Source organism: Lithobates pipiens, unplaced genomic scaffold (genome assembly GCF_037356315.1).
Source record: "Lithobates pipiens isolate NorthernLeopardFrog02 unplaced genomic scaffold, aLitPip1_a1.2 Scaffold_18, whole genome shotgun sequence".
Classification (NCBI taxonomy): domain Eukaryota; kingdom Metazoa; phylum Chordata; class Amphibia; order Anura; family Ranidae; genus Lithobates; species Lithobates pipiens.
Genome location: NW_027507758.1, coordinates 618,087,706 through 618,113,528, shown reverse-complemented (window position 1 = coordinate 618,113,528; position 25,823 = coordinate 618,087,706). Strand labels below are relative to the sequence as shown.

General features: G+C 43.1%; 2 protein-coding genes across 4 annotated transcripts in view; one reads left to right on the top strand and one right to left on the bottom strand.

Moving 5' to 3' along the window:
* Nucleotides 1-25,823, bottom strand: part of LOC143986844 (uncharacterized) — a 247,655-nt gene that overhangs the window by 154,642 nt on the left and 67,190 nt on the right.
* Nucleotides 1-25,823, top strand: part of LOC143989410 (uncharacterized) — a 36,301-nt gene that overhangs the window by 8,084 nt on the left and 2,394 nt on the right. The window contains exons 1-2 of one of the 3 annotated variants that reach the window (XM_077489527.1): nucleotides 11,792-11,915; nucleotides 18,011-21,384. The exons of 1 other annotated variant lie outside the window; for it this stretch is intronic. In XM_077489527.1, the coding sequence (XP_077345653.1) occupies nucleotides 18,012-20,756 (2,745 nt within the window). In that variant the 5' untranslated portion in view covers nucleotides 11,792-11,915; nucleotide 18,011 and the 3' untranslated portion in view covers nucleotides 20,757-21,384. Of the gene's footprint in view, nucleotides 1-11,791; nucleotides 11,916-18,010; nucleotides 21,385-25,823 lie in introns of those variants that run through there. One more of the 3 variants, XM_077489526.1, reaches the window with a different exon arrangement.

The following is a 25,823-nucleotide window of genomic DNA, read 5'->3' as shown; positions in this document are numbered from 1 at the left end:
ACATGACATCACTTCCGATTTTTTTATTTTATTTTTTTTATTCTGTTATAGGAGAATTTTCTTAACTTTAGTAAACTCTGCAGATTCGATATACGACTAGCATGCAAAAAAAAAAACAGACGATCTGTCATCTGATTTTCAGATCGTGTGTACGGGCATAACTCTGCGTGGCACATCAATCGATTTGTTGAAAGTTTGGGAGTTCACCGCTCCAGAATAATTGTCTCTCCTAAGGTCAGCTGTCTCCACATTCAAACAGGGTGCTGGCTTTGTTTGCAACAGAGATAATAGAAAAAAATTAATTGCTGGATAGCCGCGCTCCAAATATTCACCTTTTATTGAAAAGTAAAATCAAGGCATCAAAGGTAAGTACAGACTAACTGCACTGCCGTTGACATGTTTTACACCAGGCATGGTGCTTTAGTCATAGCTTTACTTTTCAATAAAGATGAATATTTGGAGTGCGGCTATCCTTTTTGAAAGTTTGTGTTAACTTTGAGTGTAGCAGCTTTGTTTTGCACAGTGAGTGGGCGAGAGCAGAGTTAAAGGGGTTGTAAAGGTTAATTTTTTATTTTCTAAATAGGTTCCTTTTCCTTCGATTTCCCTTCTAAATGTTTTTTTTCTTTGTCTGAATTTCTCACTTCCTGTTTCTCCTCAGTAAACTTCTCACCATCATCGGAGCGGTGTTTAGTCAGCCAGAACAGCTTACTGAACAGCTTACTGAGGAGGAACAGGAAGTGAGAAATTCAGACAAAGAAAATAAAGAAAAAAAACATTTAGAAGGGAAATCAAAGGAAAAGGTAAGTGAGCAAACAATGCACTAGCTTAAAGGAACCTATTTAGAAAATAAAAAACGAACCTTTACAACCCCTTTAATCTATACATTAAAAAAAAGCAAAGGAAGAGGCGCCTCTGGGTGTAGAGATAACATACAGTACACTTTAATTATAAAACCTTATTTAATACAGGCAACTCACATATTGAATGTGATATATGAGCAGTCAGTCACTTTAAAAGCTGAGCATGGATGTGGTCATCTGATAGCCGTCAAGCTGGGGTGCTGTAGCCGTTAACGGCCAGGAAGTGGCACAGACGCTAGCCATGGAGCGCAGTTCAAAGCAGAATGAAGTCTGGAGCGCAGGCAGAGAGAGATGACGTCATGAGGTGGGCACGACCGGTTTTGTGAGCGTACAGGCTGAGATCGTTTGACAGCCACGCTCCTTCATCAAGCAAGTGGGACAACTACAAAGACATTATATATATATATATATATATATATATATATATATCGAGATATATATATATGGTCCATGCACAGGAGGAGGGGGACGAGGCACTTAAAAGGCAGGTGCAGAGGATTACAAATCTTAATTAAAAAAAAAAAAGGGGGTATGAGCGAAAAAGGGAAATAAGATATAAATTAATTGGAAATGGAAGATAAAAAATAAAGATCAGAAAAATAATAAAATAAAAATAAAATAATAAAGATGATGAATATAAAAATAACATTGAAAATCAAATAGATATAACAATGATAACGCAAACCTTCAAGACTCAAGGGTAAATACAGAGACAGCAATAGATAAATGATATGCACACTATATCATAAATAAATAAATTAAAGATAAACTGACATGATATGGAGAAAAGGGAGGGAGAAAAAAGGCACAATATAAATATAACTGGCACGAGGAATAAGAACTAGTTGTATAAAAATCGTGATATATTAAGAAGTTACTACTGATGCAAAATTTAAAAAAATGTACACATAAATATGTATATAAGTTAAAAAATGTACACATATAAACATATGTACATATGCACATGAACATATGGAAACTATAAAGTATGTACGAGGCGCATGGCTACACAGAGATGGATGCATCTAAAGCTCTGTGCATATATTTATATAATATATATATAATCTCGGTGCAAACGATCTCAACCTGTACGCTCACGAAACCGGTCGCACCCACGGTCGCTGTCAAACGATCTCAGCCTGTACGCTCACGAAACGGGTCACGCCCACCTCATGACATCATCTCTCTCCGCCTGCGCTCCAGACTTCGTTCTGCTTTGAACTGCGCACCACGGCCGGCGTCTGTGCCACTTCCTGGCCCTTAGCGGCTACAGCGCCTTAGCTTGACGGACTATCAGATGACCACATCCATGCTCATCTTTTAAAGTGACTGAATGCTCATACATCACATCCAAAATGTGAGTTGCCTGTATTTAAATACATTTTTATAATTAAAGTGTATGTTATCTCTACACCCAGAGGCGCCTCTTCCTTTGCTTTTTTTCACAGACTTTGGAACATGGTTTCTGTCCTTCACTGATGGCAGCCCCGGATGCGGAGCTCCTGGTTTTAAATGCTTTCTTTTGTTCTACTGGAAGGCAGCTTTTATATTTATAATCCTACGGATCTTAACATAATATGGACTCTCATTCATATTCTTGGTTTCAATTGGTGAGAGACTGGTCGACATTGGGAAAAATCTTTGACCCTGTTTTTGCACATTTACTTGTGTATTACTTTATACATAGTTTACGTCAGTGGTTCTCAACCCTGTCCTCAAGTACCCCCAACAGGCCATATTTTGGCAATTTCTCTTGGATAAAATAGCTGTCCAAATTGCGCACGCTCGTGGAATGGTGACAACCTACGGTAGTTAGAATCTCCATAGGCGGCGTTTTAAAGTTATTTTACAGGTTAAATGTTTAGAGTTATACTGGAGGTCTAGTGCTAGAATTATTGCTCTCGCTCTAAGATTTGCGGCGATACCTCACATGTGTGGCTTGAATACCGTTTAGATATGTTGGTCGCAACTTGCGTATGCATTTGCTTCTGCGCGCAAGCCCTGAAGGGCTGGGGAGTTAAAATTTTTAATTTTTTACTTTTTATTTTTACACTGTCCCTTTTAAAAATGTTTTTTTTTTTTTTAATCACTTTTATTCCTATTACAAGGAATGTTAATATCCCTTGTAATAGAAATAGGCAGGACAGGGCCTCTTTCATGTGAGATCTAGAGATGGGCCGAACATCCCCGGTTCGGTTCACACCAGAACATCTCGACCATGTAAAAAGTTCTAGCAAACATGCAAACCCTATTAAAGTCTATGGGACACGAACATGAAAAATCAAAAGTCCTAATTTTAAAGGATTATATGCAAGTTATTGTCATAAAAAGTGTGTGGGGACCTGGGTACTGCCCTGGGGGACATTTTTCAATGCAAAAACAAATTTTTAAAATGATCGTTTTTAAAGGAGCAGTGATTTTAATGATGCTTAAAGTGAAACCATAAAAATAAAATATTTCTTTAAATATCTGCCTGGGGGTCCCCTAATGCCGCGTACACACGACCGGACTTTTCGAGGGACTAGGTCCAACGGACTTTCGGCGGAGTTCTGACAGAGTTCTGACGGACTTTCCGAATGAATGGACTTGGCCACACACAATCACACCAAAGACCGACAGATTTGAACGTGATGACGTACGACCGGACTAGAACAAGGAAGTTCATAGCCAGTAGCCAATAGCTGCCCTCGCGTCGGTTTTTGTCCGTCAGACTAGCATACACACGAGCGGATTTCTCGGTAGGAACTGGGTCCAGCGGAGTTCCATTTCTAAAGTCTGACGTATTTTTTCAAATCAAAAGTCCGCTGCAGCCCACACACGATCGAATGGTCTGCCGGAATCGTTCTGTCGGGCATTAGTCTGCCTGTAAGGTGGCGCATCTGTACAATGTATAGAACATGCCGCAGCAAAATTACATTTCTAAAGGAAAAAATGTAATTTAAACTGGCTCGCAGCTGTAATGTATTGCCGGCAATAGAGATTACAATTTTTTTTTTAATGGCCCTTCGGGTCTGGCGTGGATTTTAAGGGGAACCCCATGCCAAAAATGTTTTTCTTAAAATGGCTTGGTGTCCCCCCCCCCCAAAATCCATACCAGACCCTTACCTGAACATGCACCTGGCGCGTTAGGAAAAGGGGGGATGGGTATATTGTACTCTTACCCATTCACCAAAAAAGTGTACAAAATTAAGAAACACAGTAAACAGTCTTTGACAAGTCCTTTATTAAAAAATAAAAATAATGCCCCTCGATGTAATCCACCATCAATTACGTTGCCCGTCGTACCCGAAAAATAGAGAGAGAAAAAAAATCACTCCACCCTCTGGGAGGCCTCCCGCCCATCTACTCCCTTTCTGCTTTGACATCTCTTTTATATGCAAGGGCGGGGCCACCCGGTTAAGTCATCGGGTAGCGCCGCCCCCTTCTGACATCACGTGTCATCAGAAGGGGGTGGTGCCACCAGGTGACGTAGCTGGGTGGCCTCGCCCCTTTTTTTATCTCTTTTTTTTGGGGGGGGGGGGGCTGGAGGGTGACGTGATTGATAGTGGATTACATCGAGGGGCATTTTTTTTTCTTTTTTAATAAAGGACTTGTCAAAAACGGTTTACTGTGTTTCTTACTTTTTGAAAACATTTTTAGTGAATAGGTAGGGTTACAATGTACCTGATACCCATTCACATGGGGGGGGGGGGCGGAGGCAGGGATCTGGGGGCCCCCTTGTTAAAGGGGGCTTTCAGTTTCTGATAAGCCCCCTGCCCACAGATCCTAACAACCACAGCCCAGGGTTGTTGGAAAGAGGCCCTTTTCCCCATCACCACCCCAAAGCACCCTCCCCATGTTGAGGGCAAGCAGCCTGGTATGGTTCAGTGGGGGGGTGCTTGCTTGTTCCTCCCCCTTTCTAGCCTGCCAAGCTGCATGCTCGGATAAGGGTTTGGCATGGGATTTGGGGTGGACCCCACGCCACACCATTTTTTTAAACATTTTTGGCTTGGAGTTCCCCTTAAAATCTATACCAGACCCAAAGGGCCTATCTCATTTCTTGAGGCCCTCAAATGCCAGGACAGTGCATTATGGGGCGCTCCACTGCAGGCAAACATCCCGCGAGAGCCCCATTAGTTTGTTCTACAAACACACATACACCAGATGTTCGAGTCGAACTTGCATTCAACTTGAACATCGGGCCTGTCCCTAGTGAGATCTGGGGTCAAAAAGACCTCAGATCTCACATTTACACTTAAAAGCAATAAAAAAATGTAATTTCATGTTTCCACATTTAAAAAAATGGGTGATTTAAGGCCGGAGGGAAGTTGTGAAAGATGTTGTGTCTCTGAGATTTTATGGTCTTTGGAGTCCGCAGCGTACACATCAGTTATGCATGCTTTCAATTAGCAATGTTTAAAAAAAATGTAAAAGTTATATTTAATTAAATTTAAATAACATTTACCAACCGTAAATTAACTACTTGACCTCTGGAAGATTTACTCACCTTCATGACCAGGCTATTTTTTGTGATACGGCACTGCGTTACTTTAACTGACAATTGCGTGGTCGTGCGACACTGTACCCAGTGCCCCATCATTGGAGTCGATGGGAGGAATATTGCCCCATTATTGGTATCAGTGGGAAGGAATATCACCCCATCGTTTGTATCAGTGGGAGGAATAGTATCCCATCATTGGTATCAGTGGGAGGAATATTGCCCCATCTTTAGTATCAGTGGTTGGGATAGTGCCCCATCATTGGTGTCAGTGGGAGGAATAGTGCCCCATCATTGGTGTCAGTGGGAGGAATAATGCCCCATCATTGGTATCAGTGGGAGGAATAGTGCCCCATCATTGGTGTCAGTAGGAGGTATAGTGCCCCATCATTGATGTCAGTGGAAGCAATAGTGCCCCATCATTGGTGTCAGTGGAAGGAATAGTGGCCCGTCATTGGAGTCCATAAGAGGTATATGGACCTCTTGGTATCATTGGTCTCAGTAGCCGGAATTATGCCCCATTGTTGGTGTCAGTGGGGATAATAGTGCCTCAAGGGCCAGATAAAGACAAGTAAAGGGCCGTATTTGATCCCTGGGCTGCAGTTTGGAGACCACTGTTCTAGAGTGACATAGTTTATTTTATTGTAACAAAAAACACAAAAAAGTTTCTCAAGCACTAAACCATGGAACATGACAGATGACTTGAATTAATTAATGGGAGAGTGACTGAGCCCAGTGCAGCTAACCAAAACACATCTTGGAAATGTAACTTGCAGAGGAATCGAGAAAAGTCAGCGCTCAATGGGTTAAATGCAAAAAGAAAATGCCAAGTCAACGGGATCACAAAGTAAAAAAAGCGACATTTATTAGTAATGCAATAATAGGGATGAGGAAGTTCCAATGAAAATATTATTGAAAAAACTTACAGTACCACTGAAGACCAACGGGGATGCAAGGAGCTGCCGACCTCCAAGATTGCCGGCCGTGGAGCGCGGAGTCGCCAATGGCCGTGCTGTGCAAGATGGATCTAAAGGTGTATGCGGACCACTGGCCGGGGATAGAGTGGTGGATTTGGGCAGGGTTCGGGGTGGCCGCAGACACTGGGATGGTGCTTGGTGGCTGGTGACCGGGAATGATCTGTGACTTGGCATCACTAACACTGGACGTGAGGAGGTCGGACCAGCCGTCTCCACTTGCTCAACGCCGAGCCGGGAGCCGCACTAGAATGCGGGTTGGTTGAAAGCTGCCGTCAGCTCAGGGGAGCCTGTGAGTCCTGCATCACTTCTGGTGATCATGCGAGTAGTAGACCAGCTGATGAGGCATGGAGCCAGAACCTAGAAGTCAAGCCTGGATGGAGCGTGCTCGTTCGGTGACAGATGCAGCTTGCCAAGAAGCAAGAGCAGAGAGACCCGGGGGGTCAACGTGGAGAGTAGGGTCAATGTGGCTGTGACTGACATGTTTCGCGCTCCTGCGCTTTTTCAAAGTCACAAATGATAAAAAGTAAAAGCCTTAAAGTGGAAGTAAACCCATCGATTTAAACAGTTAAAAAAAAAAGGCATGCCAGGAATGCTAAGTGCACATTGGCTGTGCTCTCAGCCAAACTATCAAACCATCTAATGGCTGGTGTCATAACAAATCACATGTGCAGCACCATAGCAGTTGAAGATTAAACAGAGGCAAAGATGGCAGCTTCCTTGGCTGAAAACGATAGGGGAGTTTACTTCCACTTTAAATACCCCATATGAGGACAGGGAGTGGGCAGGACTACGGGACAATTTGAATTAAATCGTTAACTCCTCACTCCCCGGTGTATTATCACCCTGTAATGTATAGTAAATGGTGTTATTCATTGCTATATTAAATTTTGGTTTCAGGGATTAACAATAATAATAATTAAAAAGAGAGAGATGCCATTGAGATAAAAAAAAGACATGAATAGACAAAATGCAACTACATGAAAAATAATAAATAAAATAAATGGAAAAATAATTAGGGGATTGTAAAACTTCAAGGATTGGATCCAGAAGTCATATATACAAAATTTAAACCTACTTTTACATTTTTCCCCACACGGCCTAAGGGCCCATATATTGAAACCTACTACCAGGCCACGTATAAAGATTTTCTATCCCTCTGTGACACCCCCACTACACAGAACCATTACAAGTTATTGAAGGTGGAACGCCAGGCTCTTAAGGCTCTAGCCGCCAATAAGGAGGTTATCATTAAACAGGCTGACAATGGGGGTAGTTTAGTCATGCAAAATAGAGAGCATTACTTTAAAGAGGCACATTGTCTGTTATCAGATAACAACACTTGTCTTAAACTCTCTGCCGACCCTCTCCCTGGGTACCAGGAAGAGTTCAAAACGTTGGTGTATGATGCTTGGAGAGATGGGGTACTCGACAAAAAGGAAAGATAATTTTTGTTCGGCCCTGAATGTAGAACATCATATTTTTATCATTTTCACAAAGTTCACAATTCTTTGGTGGATCCCCCCAGGAAGACCAATAGTAGCAAGCACCAATAGATTTTTTTTCTGCAGCCATTAATATGCCAACTTCCCTCCTACATTAGGGATTTGAGCTCTGTCATCGATGCCCTTTGGCACTATTCCTGGGAAGAGAACTATATGTGGGTGTGTCTTTTGACGTTACCTCTTTGTTTACGTCAATACCCCACAAGGTAGGCCACACAATATTTCTTGACCAAAGATGGAGTTATGAACTCCAGGCAATCAGTTTTTTTGGTCAAGTGTATTGATTGTTGTTTAAGTCTGCCTTTACAACCCCTTTTTAAAAGTAAGTCTGGGAGGCTAGTTTGAGCCCTACTTATTCGTGGTATACATGAGGCACCGCTACAAGTACCTGGCCAAACATCTGGGAGTGCTGCACTGCTTGGCCTTTCCACTTCACCAATCACCAGGAATTTACAGCTTCTTGTGGTTGCCTGCTCCTCCTTATATTGCCTAAATCTTTTTGTTGGGACCCTCTCCTCAGAATCCTTTACTATCCCATTGCTTTCAGCTGGGTCATATTCCAAATCTGAGAGTTTCCCGCTGCTCTCATTCGTTATAGCCAGTATCTGGAATGTCTCCTCGCTGGCGTATTTTGTAGACATGCCATTTAAGATGTTGATGCTGCACTTCTGACACCATGATGGATGTTCATGGTGCCCTGGTGACACTATGAGAGATGTTGTTGCACTGGGACACTGACAATGTTGATGGTCCACTGGTATATTATGGCAGATGTTGATCCACTGGGACACTATGGCAGATGTTGGTGCACTAGGACACAGACAGATGTTGATAGTCCACTGGGACACCAGCAGATGATGTTGCAATGGGACACTATTGCAGAGGATGTTGTGCACTGGTACACTATGACAGATGTTGATGCACTTTTGGACACTGCGGCAGATGTTGATGGTCCACTGGGACACCAAGGCAGATGTTGCTGGTGTACTAGGTCACCGGCAGATGTTGACAGTCCACTGGGACACCAACAGATATTGATGTTGCTTGGGACACTGTGACAGATGTTGATGGTGCACTGGTGCTTTGTGACAGATGTTGAAGGGACACTAGTACACTTAGTAGCACTTAAACTCACTGATCCTGGCTGGCAGGCACAGATCAGCTCTCATGCTTACTTGTGGTCTCTGTGAGGAGCAGCCAATCTGATCAACTGACATGCTGGTTTATTTACATTACATGATGGTTGTGATTTGACGCAGCCATCATGGAATCGGGCACAGCCATCATGTGATCGGAAGAGCCAATCAGAGAGCCCATATGTTGATTGGTGATGCTCTGTGCGGCCACTGAGTGGGAGAAAGTATAGGCACATCCTCCCAGAACGGCGCTTGTCCTACCTGTCCTTTTATGTGCATTGGCTGGGTGGGAAGCTGTTAAAATGGCAACTTGTACAAAATGGTGGACAGCTAGGTGACTAAAACCTCCCTATACACATGGGGGCGGTGACCCCACCGAAAGACCTTGTCCCCATGTTTACCTGTCATTCAGCCAGTGTCTCTCCAAAGGGCTTTTTCGGGGGGGGGGGTACTTTTGTCCGGGTCAGCGTTCATCGTGATTGATGTTAGATCTACTTCAGGGTCATTTATTTTTTGTTTTCATTTTAATTAAAGACTTGTCATGGGACACTTGACATGGGACTGTTTGACCATTATTACAGAAGTGCATTTGTGAGGCCAGACACTGATTGGACAAGAAGGCCTCGCTTGAATTCATCCCAAAGGTGTTTGGGTTGAGGTCCAGACTCCGTGCAGACCAGTCAGGTTCCTCCACCCCAAAACCGCTCATCCACATCTTTATGGACCTTGTTTGTACACTGGTGTACAGTCATGTTGGAACAGGGGCCATCCCCAAACTGTTCCCACAAAGTTGGGAGCATGAAATTGTACAAAATGTCTTGATATGCTGATGCCTTAAGACAGGGCTCGACAAAACCCGGGCGCCAGGTCGCATTGGCGACTAGAATTAGCGACTGGCGCCTGGGGCAGCACAGCTGGGGGTATCCTGTCTCCGTGGACCCCCCCAGCGTGATTGCGTCGGGCCGCGCCGCCGGCGGCCGGTAATTGAGCCCCCAGCTTTGAGGCCTTCTGTGATGCTAGCTATTCCCTTCTGTGATCCTATTCCTTCTGGAATCTGGCGCCATCTTGTGGTGGCCGTTGGAATTACAACCATTAATGCTAATAGATCTCCTTCCATTTACTTAGAAAACCTAAACATTACATACATATATACATACATATATATGTATGTGTGTATGTGTGTATATATATATATATATATATATATATATATATATATGTGTATATATATATATATATATATATATATACACACACACACACACACACACACACACACACACACACACACACACACACACACACACACACACACACACACTTTTTTTTCTTTTTATTCTAACAAACTAGAGAGTAAAATGGTGGTCGTTGCAATAATGTCTGTCACACCATATTTGCACAGCGTACTTACAAGCGCACTTTTTTTGGGGAAAAAATAATTTATTTAATAAAAAAAAATAAGACAACAGTAAAGTTAGCCCAATTTTTTTTATATTGTGAAAGATAATGTTACGCCGAGTAAATTGATACCCAACATGTCATGCTTCAAAATTGTGCCCGCTCATGGAATGGCGACAAACTTTTACCCTTTAAAATCTCCATAGGCGACGTTTAAAAAATTCTACAGGTTGCACGTTTTGAGTTACAGAGAAGGTCTAGGGCTAGAATTATTGCTCTTACTCTACCGATCGCAGCGATACCTTACATGTGTGGTTTGAACATTGCTTTCATATATGCGTTCGCTTCTGCACGCAAGCTTGGCGGGACAGGGCGCATTTAAAAAAAAAAATTTTTTCTTATTTTTAACTTTTATTTTTATTTTTTTTCACTGTTCTTTTAAAAAAAAATGTGTGTCACTTTTATTCCTATTACAAGGAATGTAAAAATCCTTTGTAATAGAAAAAAGCATGACAGGTCCTCTTATATATGAGATCTGGGGTCAGAGAGACCTCACATCTCATATTTACACTAAAATGCAATTAAAAAAAAATCGTCATTTGAAAAAAATAAAACAAATAAAATGTCCCTCTAATAGCTATGGACAATGACTTGGAGACAGGTGAGGGGCTGGGGGCGCTATCTTCCCCTCACTCGTCTCCATGTCAGGCCAGGGACAGGTCCGGATCGCCGTCACGGACTTGGCTCCTAACTTTTTTAGCTGGCTCCTAGATTCCAAGCAAATTTGTCAACCCCTGCCTTAAGACCAACCCCTGAAAACAACCCCACACCATAATCCCCCCCCCCCCCCCTTCACCAAATGATTTGGACCAGTGCACAAAGTAAGGTCCATAAAGACATGGATGAGCGTGTTTGGGGTGGAGGAACTTGACTGGCCTGCACAGAATCCTGACCTCAACCTGATAGAACACCTTGGGATGAATTAAGAGTGGAGACTGCGAGCCAGGCCTTATCGTGCCTGACCTCACAAATGCGCTTCAGGAAGAATATTCAAAAATTCCTAACTCTTGTGGACAGCCGTCCCAGAAGGATTGAAGCTGTTATAGCTGCAAAGGGCGGGCCAACCCAATTTTGAACCCCACGGACTAAAACTGGGATGCCATTAAAGTTCATGTGCATGTAAAGGCAGGGTCCCCAATACTTTTGGCATATAGTGTGTGTGTGTGTGTGTGTGTGTGTGTGTGTTTATCATCGTCTGCTGGAGATAAAAGACGTGACAGTGACTACGGAGGAAGAGGACGGACATGATGGGGGGTTACTGGGTGTAAATAGAAAATAAGATCTTATTATCTCCTCTGCTGCCACTTTCAGCAATGTCTCCTCTCTACTTCCTCTCGACTCGCCTCTCGCGTGGAACTTCTTATTAGTACCTGACATCACTTCCTGTCTTTACCTGACATCACTTCCTGTCTGGGTAGACGTGAGATCAGCACCTTGTGAAGGAGAGAAGCTTCTATTGATGGTGGAGATTTTTCCGAAACACATTTGGATTTGTTTTCATTCAGGTGAGAACGTTCGCTGTTCCACAACATGGACTTATTTGGACTTTAGGTCACCATTTATATAATTTTGCAGGTATATATTGAGTATATTGAGTACTGTTATGCAAAGGAAATATTTTATATTTTGACATTGTTATTATTTTTGCCGGATTTGCTTTTTATGAGTATAGCAGCTCTGTTTTGCACAGCGAGTAGGTGAGTGCGGAGTTAATGTTATACATAATTTACGTCTTTCGCCATACTGCTGTGTGTATGTCATAGAGCAGAGCATGTGTCTGTTTTCCCTCTCGCAAGTTCCGTAGTCTCTCCTATCTCCATTGACTGAGAACTCAGTTTACAAACATGTCATAAAATTCCAGTTCCATCAAATCACAGTGTACATACAACAATTTTTATCATCTCTACTCCTCTACCCAGGGCATGGTAATTTTAAGCATGCATTTTGTTATTTACGTAGCCTACATTCCTCAAGACCTGCTGCTCTAGCCATGTTCCGGCTACGTGACCTGGTGTATTACCTTTTGCAATTTAACATCCCAGTAACCTATCAAGTATGAGGTCCACCAGGGATAGGCCCGGTGAGCTCAGCCAGGGTCTATCCCCGGTGGACCTCATACCTCACTGTTCTTCGAATTTGCCAGGGCGTCCCCTGTGTTGGAATATAAACTTTTCCAACCGTAATGTGTCTCCCACCTGGCCGATCCATTCCCTAAGCAAGGGGAGGCTCGGTCGCCTTCCATCTCCGAAGGATGAGCAGGCGTGCCTAAAACAGAGCCCTTGCAATGGACGTTGTCCTCCAGGGTGAGGTCATCTAGGATGCCCAGTAGGCACGGTTTGGGATCAGTCGGGATAGAAACTGAAAAGGCTTTGATGGTATTTAGGACCCCTGTCCAATATAGGTGTAGCTTGGGGCAGCGCCACAACATGTGGATCAAGTCCCCGTGGTCCCTCGCACACTCCGAGTCTGGTCTCACCCCCATTCTGGCCAGCCTGGCTGGCGTATAATGCACCCTTAATATAATGTACACTGTGCTACATTTTTAGGGATGAAATTTGTACCGCCTGAAGCACCTCTTCCCACTCGAGGGCACCCATGTCTTTCTCCCACTTAGTCATCGTCTTTAGGGGGAACCCTGTCAGGAATACCCAGAGTAGCATTGAGTAGCAGTTAGAAATAAAGCCTTTAAGGCTGGTCACCTCCTCCATATAGTGAAATATCAGGGATGGAGATAGTCCACGGAGTCCCACTGGTTTGAGCCCTTATCGCGTGTTACATAGTTAGTTAGGTTGAATAAAGACACCAGTCCATCCAGTTCAACCTGAGTGAGTGCCTACAATTGTCCCTATCCCTGTACATTGTACATCACACACTCACATTGGTCCCTACCCTCAAGAAGCCCACAATCTAAGGTCCCCATTCATATACTAGAGTCAATTTTGGACAGAAGCCAATTAACCTACCTGCATGTCTTTGGAGTGTGGGAGGAAACCAGAGTACCCGGAGGAAACCCATGCAGGCACAGGGAGAACATGCAAACTCCAGACAGGTAGTGTCGTGGTTGGGATTTGAACCAGCGACCCTTTTTACTGCTAGGCGAGAGTGCTAACCACTACACCACTGTGCCGCCGTGTTGTAGTTGAAGGTGATAGAAGTGCATCGTCTGTGGTAGCCATAATCGCTCTCTCAGACCGGAAAAGATGCTCAGTTTACCTGGCGTAAAAATGTGGCATAAGTGTGTGCCTCCGTACTTTCTCCACCGAGCCCCACACATCAGTATCTGTAGTTCTGGGTAATACCAGTTTTTCCATATTGGGCTGTGTTTGGTGAAGCATTCTACTGCCTCTAACTGTCTGGCCTTGTTCCATACTTTATGGGCTAGGGCATATGTGGGGAATCTCTTATTGGACTTTACGTAGGCCATGGCCTCTAGGCCCTCCGCAACATCTGGGTCCCCGTAACATGACCCATCAGGGCTCTGATATAGAAGCACATTTTAATTGCAAGAAATCCTTTTTTTTTTCATAGAAATTGATTCTTTTTGTGCTAATAGTTTTTTGGTGCTAATAATATTCATCATGTTTCTCTCATAATTATATGCATTAATTGTACCTGATCAATTTTTACACTTGCATTTTTTAAAGAATTGCCAGCAGCAATATTTCTTAAAGCCAAAAATGAGTTAAGTGATTTTTGGGGGGGGGGGGAGGAGTTTTTACGGGCACCCAGCTCCCACTTTCTCCTCTGGCTGCGTGGCACTGGAAGGAAGTTCGCCCCTCCCTCCTTGCAATCTGCTGGGACACGTCACAGGTCTCAGAAGATTGCCTGGCCATTCACAGTGCGCAGCATGGCTTCCGCATGCACATCGCATGCCCGGCTGTAAAGCCACGGCCGGGCGCCCACAGTTAGAATGCCGGTGGAGAGGGAGAGGAGTGGAGCTTTGTGCGCCCGCATCACTGGACTGTGGGACAGGTGAGTGTCTGATTATTAAAAGTCAGCAGCTACACTTTTTGTAGCTGCTGAATTTTAAATGGATGGAACTCCGCTTTAAGATCGCATTCATACCTGCGCATAGTATGAACTTGCATTACCGGTTCCCCCACCCCTTTTTGTAGCACTTATCGCATTTAGACAGGGCTGCCATCAGGGGGGACAGCCCATACACATGTAGGGGGCCCTGGGGTCCAGAGGGGCCCCAACCAAAAAGACTGAGTTGTTGCTGCTGTAGTAACTAGCAATTGCTAAAGCAAGGTGGCCGCAGAGTGAGACGATGCACTGAAAGGGATGACTCTTTCCTAAATTGGAATGATTCTTTCTTAGATTGGGATGTCTCTTTGCTGAATATATGGGTCTCTCTCTTTGCTGGATTGAGATGTCCGTTTGCTGGATTGACATGTCCATTTGCTGGATTGAGATATCTCTTTGCTCAATATGTGGGGATGTCTCTTTGCTGGATTGGGCTGTCTCTTGGGCTGCACCGAATGACACAGTGGGATGGCCAGTGAGCAGATTTGGTGAAATGGCCAGTGGGTGGGCCCTGGTAAATCTTGGTGGTTAGGCCAGGGGGGGGCCCAGGCTTCAAGCTGTCTTTTGGGGGGCCCACAATTTCTAATGGCTACCCTGCACCTAGGCAGCTTATTCATTATAATGGGTTACCCCACACATGATGAATGTGCCACATAAGCTCCTGAACTTTTTCTGACAGCGTCTTTTTTTTTTTTTTTTTTTTACCGCACATTATGCGTGTTTTTGGGTTTTTCCTGATTTACCAAAATGCATGTCTGCTAACCATGTTTAGTGCTCATCCCAATTTACTTGTAACCTCGCTAGGTAAGGCAGCAAGATGTTTTTCCCATCACCAGTGATAGTAATTCAGCATCACTTGCCCCTGCCACACGGAACCATCTTTCTGCCTCAGCTAGGGACTGAGCGATTCCATAAAGGCAGACAGGCAGCCTCTATAGCAGGGGCAGGGTTCCACAAACTCCAAGTGCCAGGTCTCCGTTGCGACCAGACGTTTTGACCTGGTGCCTGGGCTGCCACCCGAATGCTGCCATCACCCTGCGTGTGCCCCCGCCCCCACTCTTTTTTATTTAATTTTTTTAAATCACTGTTAGGCCCCATGCACACAGGGCGTTAGATAAAACGAGCTGCAAAGCCACTACCAGGAAAAAGCTGATGTAAAAAGTAGCTTTTTGCATTGGGGTTAATGCATGTTTAGCCGTGCTAGCTTTTAGTAGCGTTTCTCACCCTCTATTCATCAATCAGTTCCCTATGAGAGCCCACTGATTTAAATTGAAGTCACACCATAAGTCGGATCATGATGGTGACTTGTGGTGCGGCTTGTGCACTGAGGATCTTGAAGGGGAATGAAAAAAAAAATGGCATGGGGTTCCCCCCAAGAGCATACCAGATTCTTCGGGCTCTCTCTCCGCTGTCTTCTTCCTCTGCCGGTTCTCCTCATTCCGCTGTCTTCTCCCTCTGCCATTTCTCCTCTCTCCGCTGTCTTCTCCCTCTGCCATTTCTCCTCTCTCCACTGTCTTCTCCCTCTGTTCTTCCTCCGATGTTCTCCCGACACTCTCTCCCGCTGTAATGCTGGGTCCGCAGTGTACCATTACTTAAATAGCCATGTGGTAGGGCCACCCGGGGATGTCATCCGGAGGCCACGCCCCTTGTGATGTCATCGCCCGGGGCATGATGGGCAGTGACTTCACAAGAGGCAGTACTCCTGATGATGTCAGCAATAATTCTACTGCTAGACCTTACCTTCTCTGTAACTCTAAGCTGGTAACTTGTAAAGACATTTAAAATGTCGCCTTTTGAGATTTTTACGTACCGTAGTTTCGTTTGTCGCCACCTCACGAGCGCGTGCAGTTTTAAAGTGTAATATGTTAGGTATTTTTTTTACTTGGTGTAACAACATCTTTCATATTCTACACAAAAATTTGGGTATACCTGTATATTGTTTTTTTGTTTTCTGTTTTTTTTTTTTATTTATTTTTTTATTCAATAAAATTGTATTTATTTTTTTTAAAACTGCGTTTGGAAAACTGTTGCGCAAATACCGTGGGACATAAAAAAATTGCAACGATCACCATTTTGTTCTCTGTTTGCTAAATAAAATATATAATGTTTGGGGGTTATAAGTAATTTTCTAGCAAAAAATACAGATTTAACCTTGTAAACCAAAAGTACCAGAAAAGACCTGGTGGTTAATAAAAATTAAAAGGAATATATAAAAATAGAAAATGTCCATTAAAGTGTCCATATGCAGCAAGAACAAAAAAAATCTTTTGCCCCTAGTGAAAGGAATGTCCAAGTAAATGTCCAACGTCAACTCTGTGCACAAGAGGCTTGTCAGGTCACCTAAGACCAGGTGACAGATGCACTTCGTAGGAGTCGGAAGTGCACCGCTAGGTAGTGGACCTTAGGACTGACTGCTGCGGATTGTACCCAGGGAGATTCAGGACACAGGTCTACAGGATCACGAACACAGATCCCAGTAGGAGCTAGAGCATAGATTCCCCAGGGCACGGAGTCTAAGAGCCAGCAGGTGTTCACCAGAGCCTGCAGTGGTGAGGATGGACTTCGCTGCAGTCTGGCTCCAGGTCACGGCCCATAGGGTCTCACAGCTCACACTCATAGCAGACTACAGGAGAAGGAAGCAGCAGTCTGGAACAACAAGGATAGTAAGGGGATAAGGCAGAGGTCAGGGAAACTAGCAGACTGGAACAACAGAGTACCCACCCAAGGTTCAGGGTCACAGGCAGACAGGGCTGGTCAGGGACATGTCAAAAGGTCAAGGTCACAAGCAGACAGGAATCGCTGAGAACACGCCAAGGTCGGTAACAGAGACAAACGTAGAGCACACGGCAAGCAGGAAACGGGAAGCCAAACACACAATGGATACAGAATGGTTGATCAGCACCGCTGGCTTGCAGTGCACAAGTTAATATAGGGTTCCCTGATAGGGCCTGGGGTGGAGCCATGCTTAGAGGAGAGGTTATAAAAACCACCAGGTGGAAGTGGCTGGCCTCTTAGTCTGAACACACGAGGAGAGATAAGCACACAGAGGAAGGTTACTGCATAACTATGACAAGGCTCTTACCAAAGTGATGTTACCATCAGATTATAAATGGTTAGATGCACATGAAAGGGTTAATGGTCCAGATCATTGTTACATCTGCTAGCAATCACCATGGGAATATGCATCGCCTGTCAGTCAGTGTTCTATGATCCTAGCCTTGCTTTCTTCCCTCCCCTTCTCCTTCATATCCCCCTTCCTCATTGTAGGTAAGGTAACCGCAGAGAGAGAAGGGAGTATTGGTGCTCCGAGAAGGGGAGCAGACGCCCTCTGGTGGCGGGAGGATGGAGGTGCATGTTTTTCTTGCTGACTCTGACACTGTCTGGCCTCTATCAGGCCACGGACTGGCATCGGTCTGCAGCCCAGGGTTTGGGGACCCCTGCCTCAGGAAATACACATTTTTATTATTTGGATTGTCTATATGAAGATAAATATCCTACAACTGAGATTAATAAATTAATAATATATATTTTTAAATTTATAACAAAATTATATATATTTATTTTTTATTTTTAGGATGCCAAACTGTTTCGTGCCAGGTTGCAGTTTTTCATGGCGAACACACCATCCAGACACAACATTACACGTCTTCCCAAAGAAGGAAACCCGGATAAAATCATGGCTCGATCAGCTTGGCTTCAAAGAAAAAGAAAAAAACTTCCTTGTCCCAGAAATCTTGTCTTGCAAAAAAGGCAAATATCGCGTTTGCTCCTTGCATTTTGATGATCAAGACTTTTTAACCAGAGGTACTCTACGTGGTCTGAAGAGTAATGCAGTTCCAAATCAGCGTCTGCCCCCGTCAAGGGAACTTATAATTGATGAATTGTCAGAACATTCATATTCAAAAAGACCAAAGCTGGACACCTATGAGGAACACGGTACAGAATCCACTGATGAACCTGAAGGAGCTTCTAGTTCCCCAAGCAGAGATGTCAATCAATTAGAAGAATTAGTGGAACCCACCACCCCGACTTCTGAATCACCTCCTTCTGAAAATATTATTCTGGAAGACATGGAATTTGAAAATGTTTCACAAGAGTCTATTTTACAAACGACAGAAAAAGAAGAAGAAGAAGTAAACATCGAGTCCTCTAATAAAAAAAGTTTAAAAAGAAAAAAAAAAAGGCCGGCCCAAGAAATGTCTACCAAAGGAACAAACACGGAGTACTTTCCTGGACAAAAACACAAAAGTACACAAACACAAAAAAACATTGGCGTGAAACAAAAATGTATACAAGTCTCATTCCGGAATCCTCAATGTTCAATTGCCATACAATGCGAAATGGTAATCCTGCCTCCTCTTTCATTATGCTCAGCTTCTGAAAATACAGAAGATGGGCAACATCGACCTCTCAGACTTGAAGAATCTTTGCTACAGCCTTCTTTTTGTGAGGGATTCAGTAAGGAAAACTCACAAATTTCCACTGACCCGAGTTCACTGAAACCTTTAAACTCATGTTTTGGGGGATACTTGCTTCTATTGCCCGCTGGTCCTGAGGCTCCTTCCTCGGCTACCGAACAAACCGCAACGCCACAACAACCTGCAAAGCCACAACGACCCGTAACGCCGCAACGACCCGCAACGCCGCAACAACCCGCAACGCCACAACAACCTGAAACGCCGCAACAAACCCTTTTGGATAAGGGTCACTGTCCAACAGTAAAGGAGGAAGAAGAGTATCCAAGAGAAACGGAGGAAGAAGATTTAATAGATCCATCTGATCCAGATTCCTCATTTATTCGCATGCCATTCGAGCTGGGATCAAAGCAAATGGCGACGGAGCGCAAGTTTATTGTTTTCGAGTCCTGTTTGAATAAGTTATTATTAAATTGTCGATGCCAAGGAAAAAGCGATTGTCCTGGATATATTGCCCATCTCAAAAAATATTGTGTTGGGTCCGCTCTTGTTGTGACTGGATTCTGTTCGGAGAACCACAAATTTCATCTGTGGTCCAGTCAACCTTTTATTGGAAAAATGCCAGCTGGGAATTTACTTATATCCTCCGCCCTGCTATGTAGTGGCTGCAACTTCCATAAAATGACAAATTTTTTTAATGTGCTGTCCTTGGCGGGAATATCCCATCAAACTCATTGCAATAATAAAAAAAAAATTATTTACCCGACTATACATCACCACTGGCTCAAGGAAAGATCCAATGTCTTGGCAGAGATTAGGGGGGAAGGTGTTGCTTTGGCTGGAGATGGTCAGTGTGACTCACCTGGTTATTCTGCCAAGTATTGCACGTACACATTCCTGGATGCGGAGACCGAAAAAATATTAGATTTTCAAGTAGAACAAATCACAGCTGGTATCCCGTCGGTCTCACTTGAAAAAAAAGCTTTTCAGGTAGCTGTGGACCGTCTAATTCGTGAACATGTAAAAATAAAAATGATCTCTACCGATCGCCACGTTGAAATATGTAAAATTATGAAGGAACGATACAAAAACATACACCATGAATTCGACATCTGGCACTTGGCCAAATCCATAGGCCACAAAATACACCAGTCAAGTTTACACAGCAATGCTAAGGAATTAGCATCTTGGGTTGCCCCAACCAAAAACCACCTGTGGTGGAGCGCCAGCACGTGTCATCGAAATGTGGTTCTTTTGAAGGAGAAATGGATGTCCATAATATACCATGCAGCGAACATCCACGAATGGTCAGAGGGAAAACTTTACAAAGCCTGCAGTCATCCACCCATGTTAGGCCAAGACGATGAGGAACATGCCTGGCTCAATGGTGGATCTGCAGCGCACCAGCAACTTAAAAAAATTGTTATGGACGTAAAGTTATTGAAGGACTTGAATCATTTGTCAAACGTCTGCCATACAGAAAACCTTGACGTCTATCACAGTATAGCCCTCAAGTACAGATCCAAAAGGCACTACTTTGAAATAGATGGCATGATTGCCCGAACAGAGCTAGCGGCCTTGAATTATAACAGAATTGTAGGTCGCAAGCAAGCTACTGTTCAACAACTAAGATTGACCAATGGCCAGTTGGGAAACAAAAGATTTCCTTATTCATACAGCAAGGCCAAAAAGGACTGGATAGACTCTAAAGTATATGAAGAAACAACGCAGGAATTAATGATTGAGATTTTGTCAGATGTCATATCTTTTGTCTCAGGTGAAATAGAACTTAGGTGGACACCGAGACACACAGGAGAGCTTAAGAATATCACACCTTTACCATGTCCAGAAAAATCAGATATGCTACAGAAATATCTTTCCTGCTTCCATAAGCAACCAACTTAGCATTTAGCTATTGTCCTTTGACAATAGAGAACTTTTTTAACTACTTCAGCCCCGGAAGGATTTACCCCCTTAATGACCAGGCCATTTTTTGCAATACGGCACTGTGCTGTGCTAACTGACAATTGCGTGGTCGTTGCGAATTGATCCCCTTTTTCCCCACAAATAGAGCTTTTTTTTGGTGGTATTTGATCACCTCTGCCGTTTTTATTTTTTGCTCTATAAACAAAAAAATAAAAGACCGACCATTTTGAAGAAAAAAAATATTTTTTACTTTCTGCTATAATACATGTCCAGAAAAATAAAATGAAAAACACATTTCTTCATAAATGTAAGCCAATATGTATTCTGCTACATCTTTTTGGTAAAAAAAGAATCCCTAAAAGCGTATATTGATTGGTGTGCGCAAAAGTTATAGTGTCTACAAAATAGGGGATAGATTTATGGCCTTTTATTTTTATTTTTTTTATTGTTTTTACTTGTAATGGCGGCAATCTGAGATTTTTAGCGGGATTGCAGCGCACAAATCTGACCCTAAGAGACACTTTTTGGGGACCAGTGACACCAATACAGTGATCAGTGCTAAAAAAAAAAATGCACAGATGAATGTATAAATGACATTGGCAGGCAAGGGGGTTAACACTAGGGGGCGGTCAAAGGGTAAACTGTGTTCCCTCAGTGTGTGTGGGGGATGGGCTCACTGGGACAACAGAGATTGCTGTTCCTGATTACTGGGAACAGCCAATCTCAGTGTTGTTCCCTGTCAGAATGGACACCTTGTTTACATCCCCGTTCTGCCTCTCTGTGAAGCGATCGCGGGTGACCGGCAGACATCTAGTCCACCGGACCCGCGCGCGCGCTCCCCTGGCATGCAGTGTGCGCCTCCACAGTATATCATGCATGAAATTACATACAGGTACATCCTGGGCTGGGCAGCCGCGCCGCAGTGTGGTGGACGGTCCGGAAGTGCCTAACCACTTAAAGCGGAGTTCCACCCAAAAATGGAACTTCCGCTTTTCCTGTTCCTCCCCACCTCCGGTGTCACATTTGGCACCTTTCAGGGGGGAGGGGGGAGTAGATACCTGTCTAATACCGGTATTTTGCTCCCACTTCTGGGCATAGATACCCGAGCCACCCGCGGGTATCTACACCACTTCCCGTAAGGCTTCACTTCCTGATTCCCTTACCAAGGATGGCAGCGGCAGCACCCGACAGCCGTGGGATACGGGTGCCGACATTGCAGGTGACCTGGACAGGTAAGTGTCCTTATTTTAAAAGTCAGCAGCTGCAGTATTTGTAGCTGCTGACTTAAAAAAAAAAAAACGTCGGAACTCCGCTTCAAGGACCGAGCCTCTGAGATTTGTTGTTTACAAGTTAAAAACATTTTTGTTTGCTAGAAAATTACTTAGAACCCCCAAACATTTTTTTTTCTAACACCCTAGAGAATAAAATGGCGGTCGTTGCAATACATTCTGTCACACTGTATTTGCGCAGCGGTCTTACAAGCGCACTTTTTCTGAAAAAAATGCACTTTTTTGAATTAAAAAATAAGACACCAGTAAAGTTAGCCCAATTTTTTTATAATGTGAAAGATAATGTTACGCCAAGTAAATTGATACCCAACATGTCACGCTTGAAAATTGCGCCCACTCGTGGAATGGCGACAAACTTTTACCCTTAATCTCCATAGGTGACGTTTCAAAAATTCTACAGGTTGCATGTTTTGAGTTACAGAGGGGGTCTAGAGCTAGAATTATTGCTCTCACTCTACCGATACCTCACATGTGTGGTTTGAACACCGTTTTCATATGCGGGCGCTACTCACGTATGCGTTCGCTTCTGCACGTGAGCTCAGCGGGACAGGGCACATTTGAAAAAAAAATTTTGTTCTTTATTTTACATTTTATTTTTACGCTGTTCTTCTTTTTTTTTTTAAATGTGTCACTTTTATTCCTATTACAAGGAATGTAAACATCCCTTGTAAAAGAAAAAAAGCATGACAGGACCTCTTAAATATAAGATTTGGCATCAAAAAGTCCTCACATCTCATATTTACACTAAAATGCAATAAAAGAAAAAAAAAAGGAGCTATGGGTGGAAGTGAGGTTTTGATGTCGCTTCTGCCCTGCAATGGTATGGAGACGGTGGGGGGGGTCATCTTCCCCTCCCTTGTCTCCATACCCAGGAAGGACAAGCATCCGATCGCCTCCCAAAGGAGGGCACCAGAGAGCGGCGGCAAGGGGGAGCCTCTCCCATCGCTGATAAAAGTGATCTCGCAGTGAATCAGCCTCGGAGGCCACTATTATCAGAAACCGGACTGCCCGCTGAAGAAGAGGATACCGGTGTTATGGCAGCTAGCTGCTGCCATAACAACAATATTCCTCTTCAAACACGGGACGTATATTGGCATGTGGCGGTCCGGAAGTGGTTAAGCTATCTTTTGAGGGTTTTTTTTTTTTTCTAGTCTGTATACCTTATTTACAATATTCTGTATTTTGCATTTGTTTATTACTTTTGTAATTTATTGTTGTTCAGTTATATTTTATCAAAATCTTTACTAATTGTTTAAAATGACTAAAGCAAAGATTTTTTTTTTTGTTTACAAATAAATATATTCTATTTTAATATAAAAAAAAATTGTGAAGAATGTTAATTTATTGATGTGTGCATGTGTATGTGTGTGTGTGTGTGTGTAGTATGTATGTATGTGTGTGTGTATGTATATGTATGTATGTGCGTATATATATGTATGTATATGTATGTGTATATATATAGATATATATATATATATATATTATAATGTGTGTGTGTGTGTGTGTGTGTATATATATGTGTATATATGTGTGTGTATATATATATATATTGTGAGGGGTTAGCTCGGCAGCGGGTGTGTGTGACCCCCTAGATGGGTTCACAACACAAAATCAGGCACAGCAGACAGCGTTGTAGGTGCAAAAAACAAAAGATGCGGTTTATTTATGCTACATGCAGTAAAACATATAACAGCCAAACAAAAATAAAACATGAAAATAAATCCTGGTCAGCTTGACCTCTAACTACACACTTAGATTCCCTGTCTAACAACTGAGTGCAGCCTTGTGCTGCACCAGTCCCTGTCTCTGTTGTAGAGGTTTGCCACACAGGCGTTAACTCACCGCACAGAACAGAGATCACACTCCCCAGTCTATACAACACAAAACTGGTTCCAGGATGGAGCATCACCCTAAGCATGCTGGGGTTTTTTGTAGAGGTCTTAATGAGCCCACTTACTTCAGCTGGGCTCATTAACTCTTCCCCTCTAATTGTACAAGTCTGTATAAAGCCTGAATCTAGGGCACACATATTTCCCATCCTGGATACAACCAGGTGATTTTACCTGCGTGTTGCCACAATATATATATATATATATACATATATACATACACACACACACACACACACACACTGCTTTGAAAAAGTATTTGCCCCTCTTGGACAGCTTTTTTTCCCCTTAATAAATAAAATCATCATTTAAAAACTGCATTTTGTATTTAAACAGGTTATCTTTATGTAATATTAAAATGTATTTGACAATCTGAACCATTTAAGTGTTACAAATATGCAACAACAACAAAAGAAAAAAAAAATCAGGAAGGGGGCAAATACTTTTTCACAGCACTATACAGTATATAGAGATACGTATATACCCAAACAATAACAATGTATACTATATTGTCAAAAGTATTGGGACATGAACTTTAATGGCATCCCAGTCTTAGTCCGTAGGGTTAAATATTGAGTTGGCCCACCCTTTGCAGCTATTTTGATTTGTTCTACTTGAATGGCAAAATAATTACACCTGTTTAACAGGCATATAGGTCTTCATCACAAAATTGATGAAACCTCAGTCTCCTTTGTTTTGGAGGTAATTCCTCCATATCTCAGAGGAGGTGACTGGGACAATTTAATCCTGAAATCCAAAGCTCTTTGGATCGAAAGATTGTCAGCCACCAGTTCCCCTGGGATTAATAAAATCAATTTCTACAAGCTATTTTTATAGTTGGTTCTGTATTGATTATTATCCCAATGATTCTTACTGAATAGTTTCTCTATGTATGTGGTTCCTCTTTTTTTTCTCCCTTCCCTTTTTCCTTTTTAGAATCCTAACCATTTAGGTGTTGAGTGGCCTTTTTGTTTCTTTGCTCGCAATGTTTTTCAAGTCTGAACAACCATTTTTTAATTTTCCATATTCAGTCTTCAATTTGTATTGTATTTATATAAGCTTCAAATCGAATATTTTTTGTTGTTGTTGGTATTTGGTATTGCATGTTTTGTGATTATTATCCCTCTGTGTCTTGGTTCACCAGGATTGGGCATGGTGTTTTCCCTTTGGATTGGCTGGCTTCCGGGTGTTTGGTTTTTCTGGACAAGTTTGTGATCTCCCGTCCCGATGGCTGTTTCCAGTCCATCCAACTTGATGGGGCCGGTACATGCCATTCTAGGTTGGGATGGGCGGACGACGTTCTCTTAGATGCCGTGTCTCTCTGTGGTACTTAGCATGCTCCGTTTCCGGCGCATGTGCGGTCTGAGATCTTGTCTGGTGATGTCACAGCATGAAGTTGAGGCGAATTGCTGGACAGGAGCCAGGTGTGTATATAATGGGAGCATGTCTACCATTGTTTGTGAGCGGTGGTGGATGACTCTGGAACACCGCCAGGGAGGGTTAATGAAGGTTGAATCTGTCATTGAAGGCTGATGGTGTCTGTCGAATGTTCAAAGAAGATTCGACGGAGCAGCTGAACTGTATGACTCCGTATAGTTTAGCTGCTCCGTCAAATCTCCTTAGAGCTTTTGACACACACCATAAGCCAAAGATTTGAAGTTTGTATGTTTTTCGCTGCTTTGTCGAATCTTTGTCGTTCATGTTGAATGTATATAGTTCAAACAGAAAATGGACTGGTGATAGTGGTCACTGATCACACAGGTAACAAGAAGGGTATATAGAATCTCAATCTATAATATAGAATCTATAATAATCCCCCCCACAACACGGGCAGCCTCTGAGGCTATCACAACTAGCTATTTTACTGC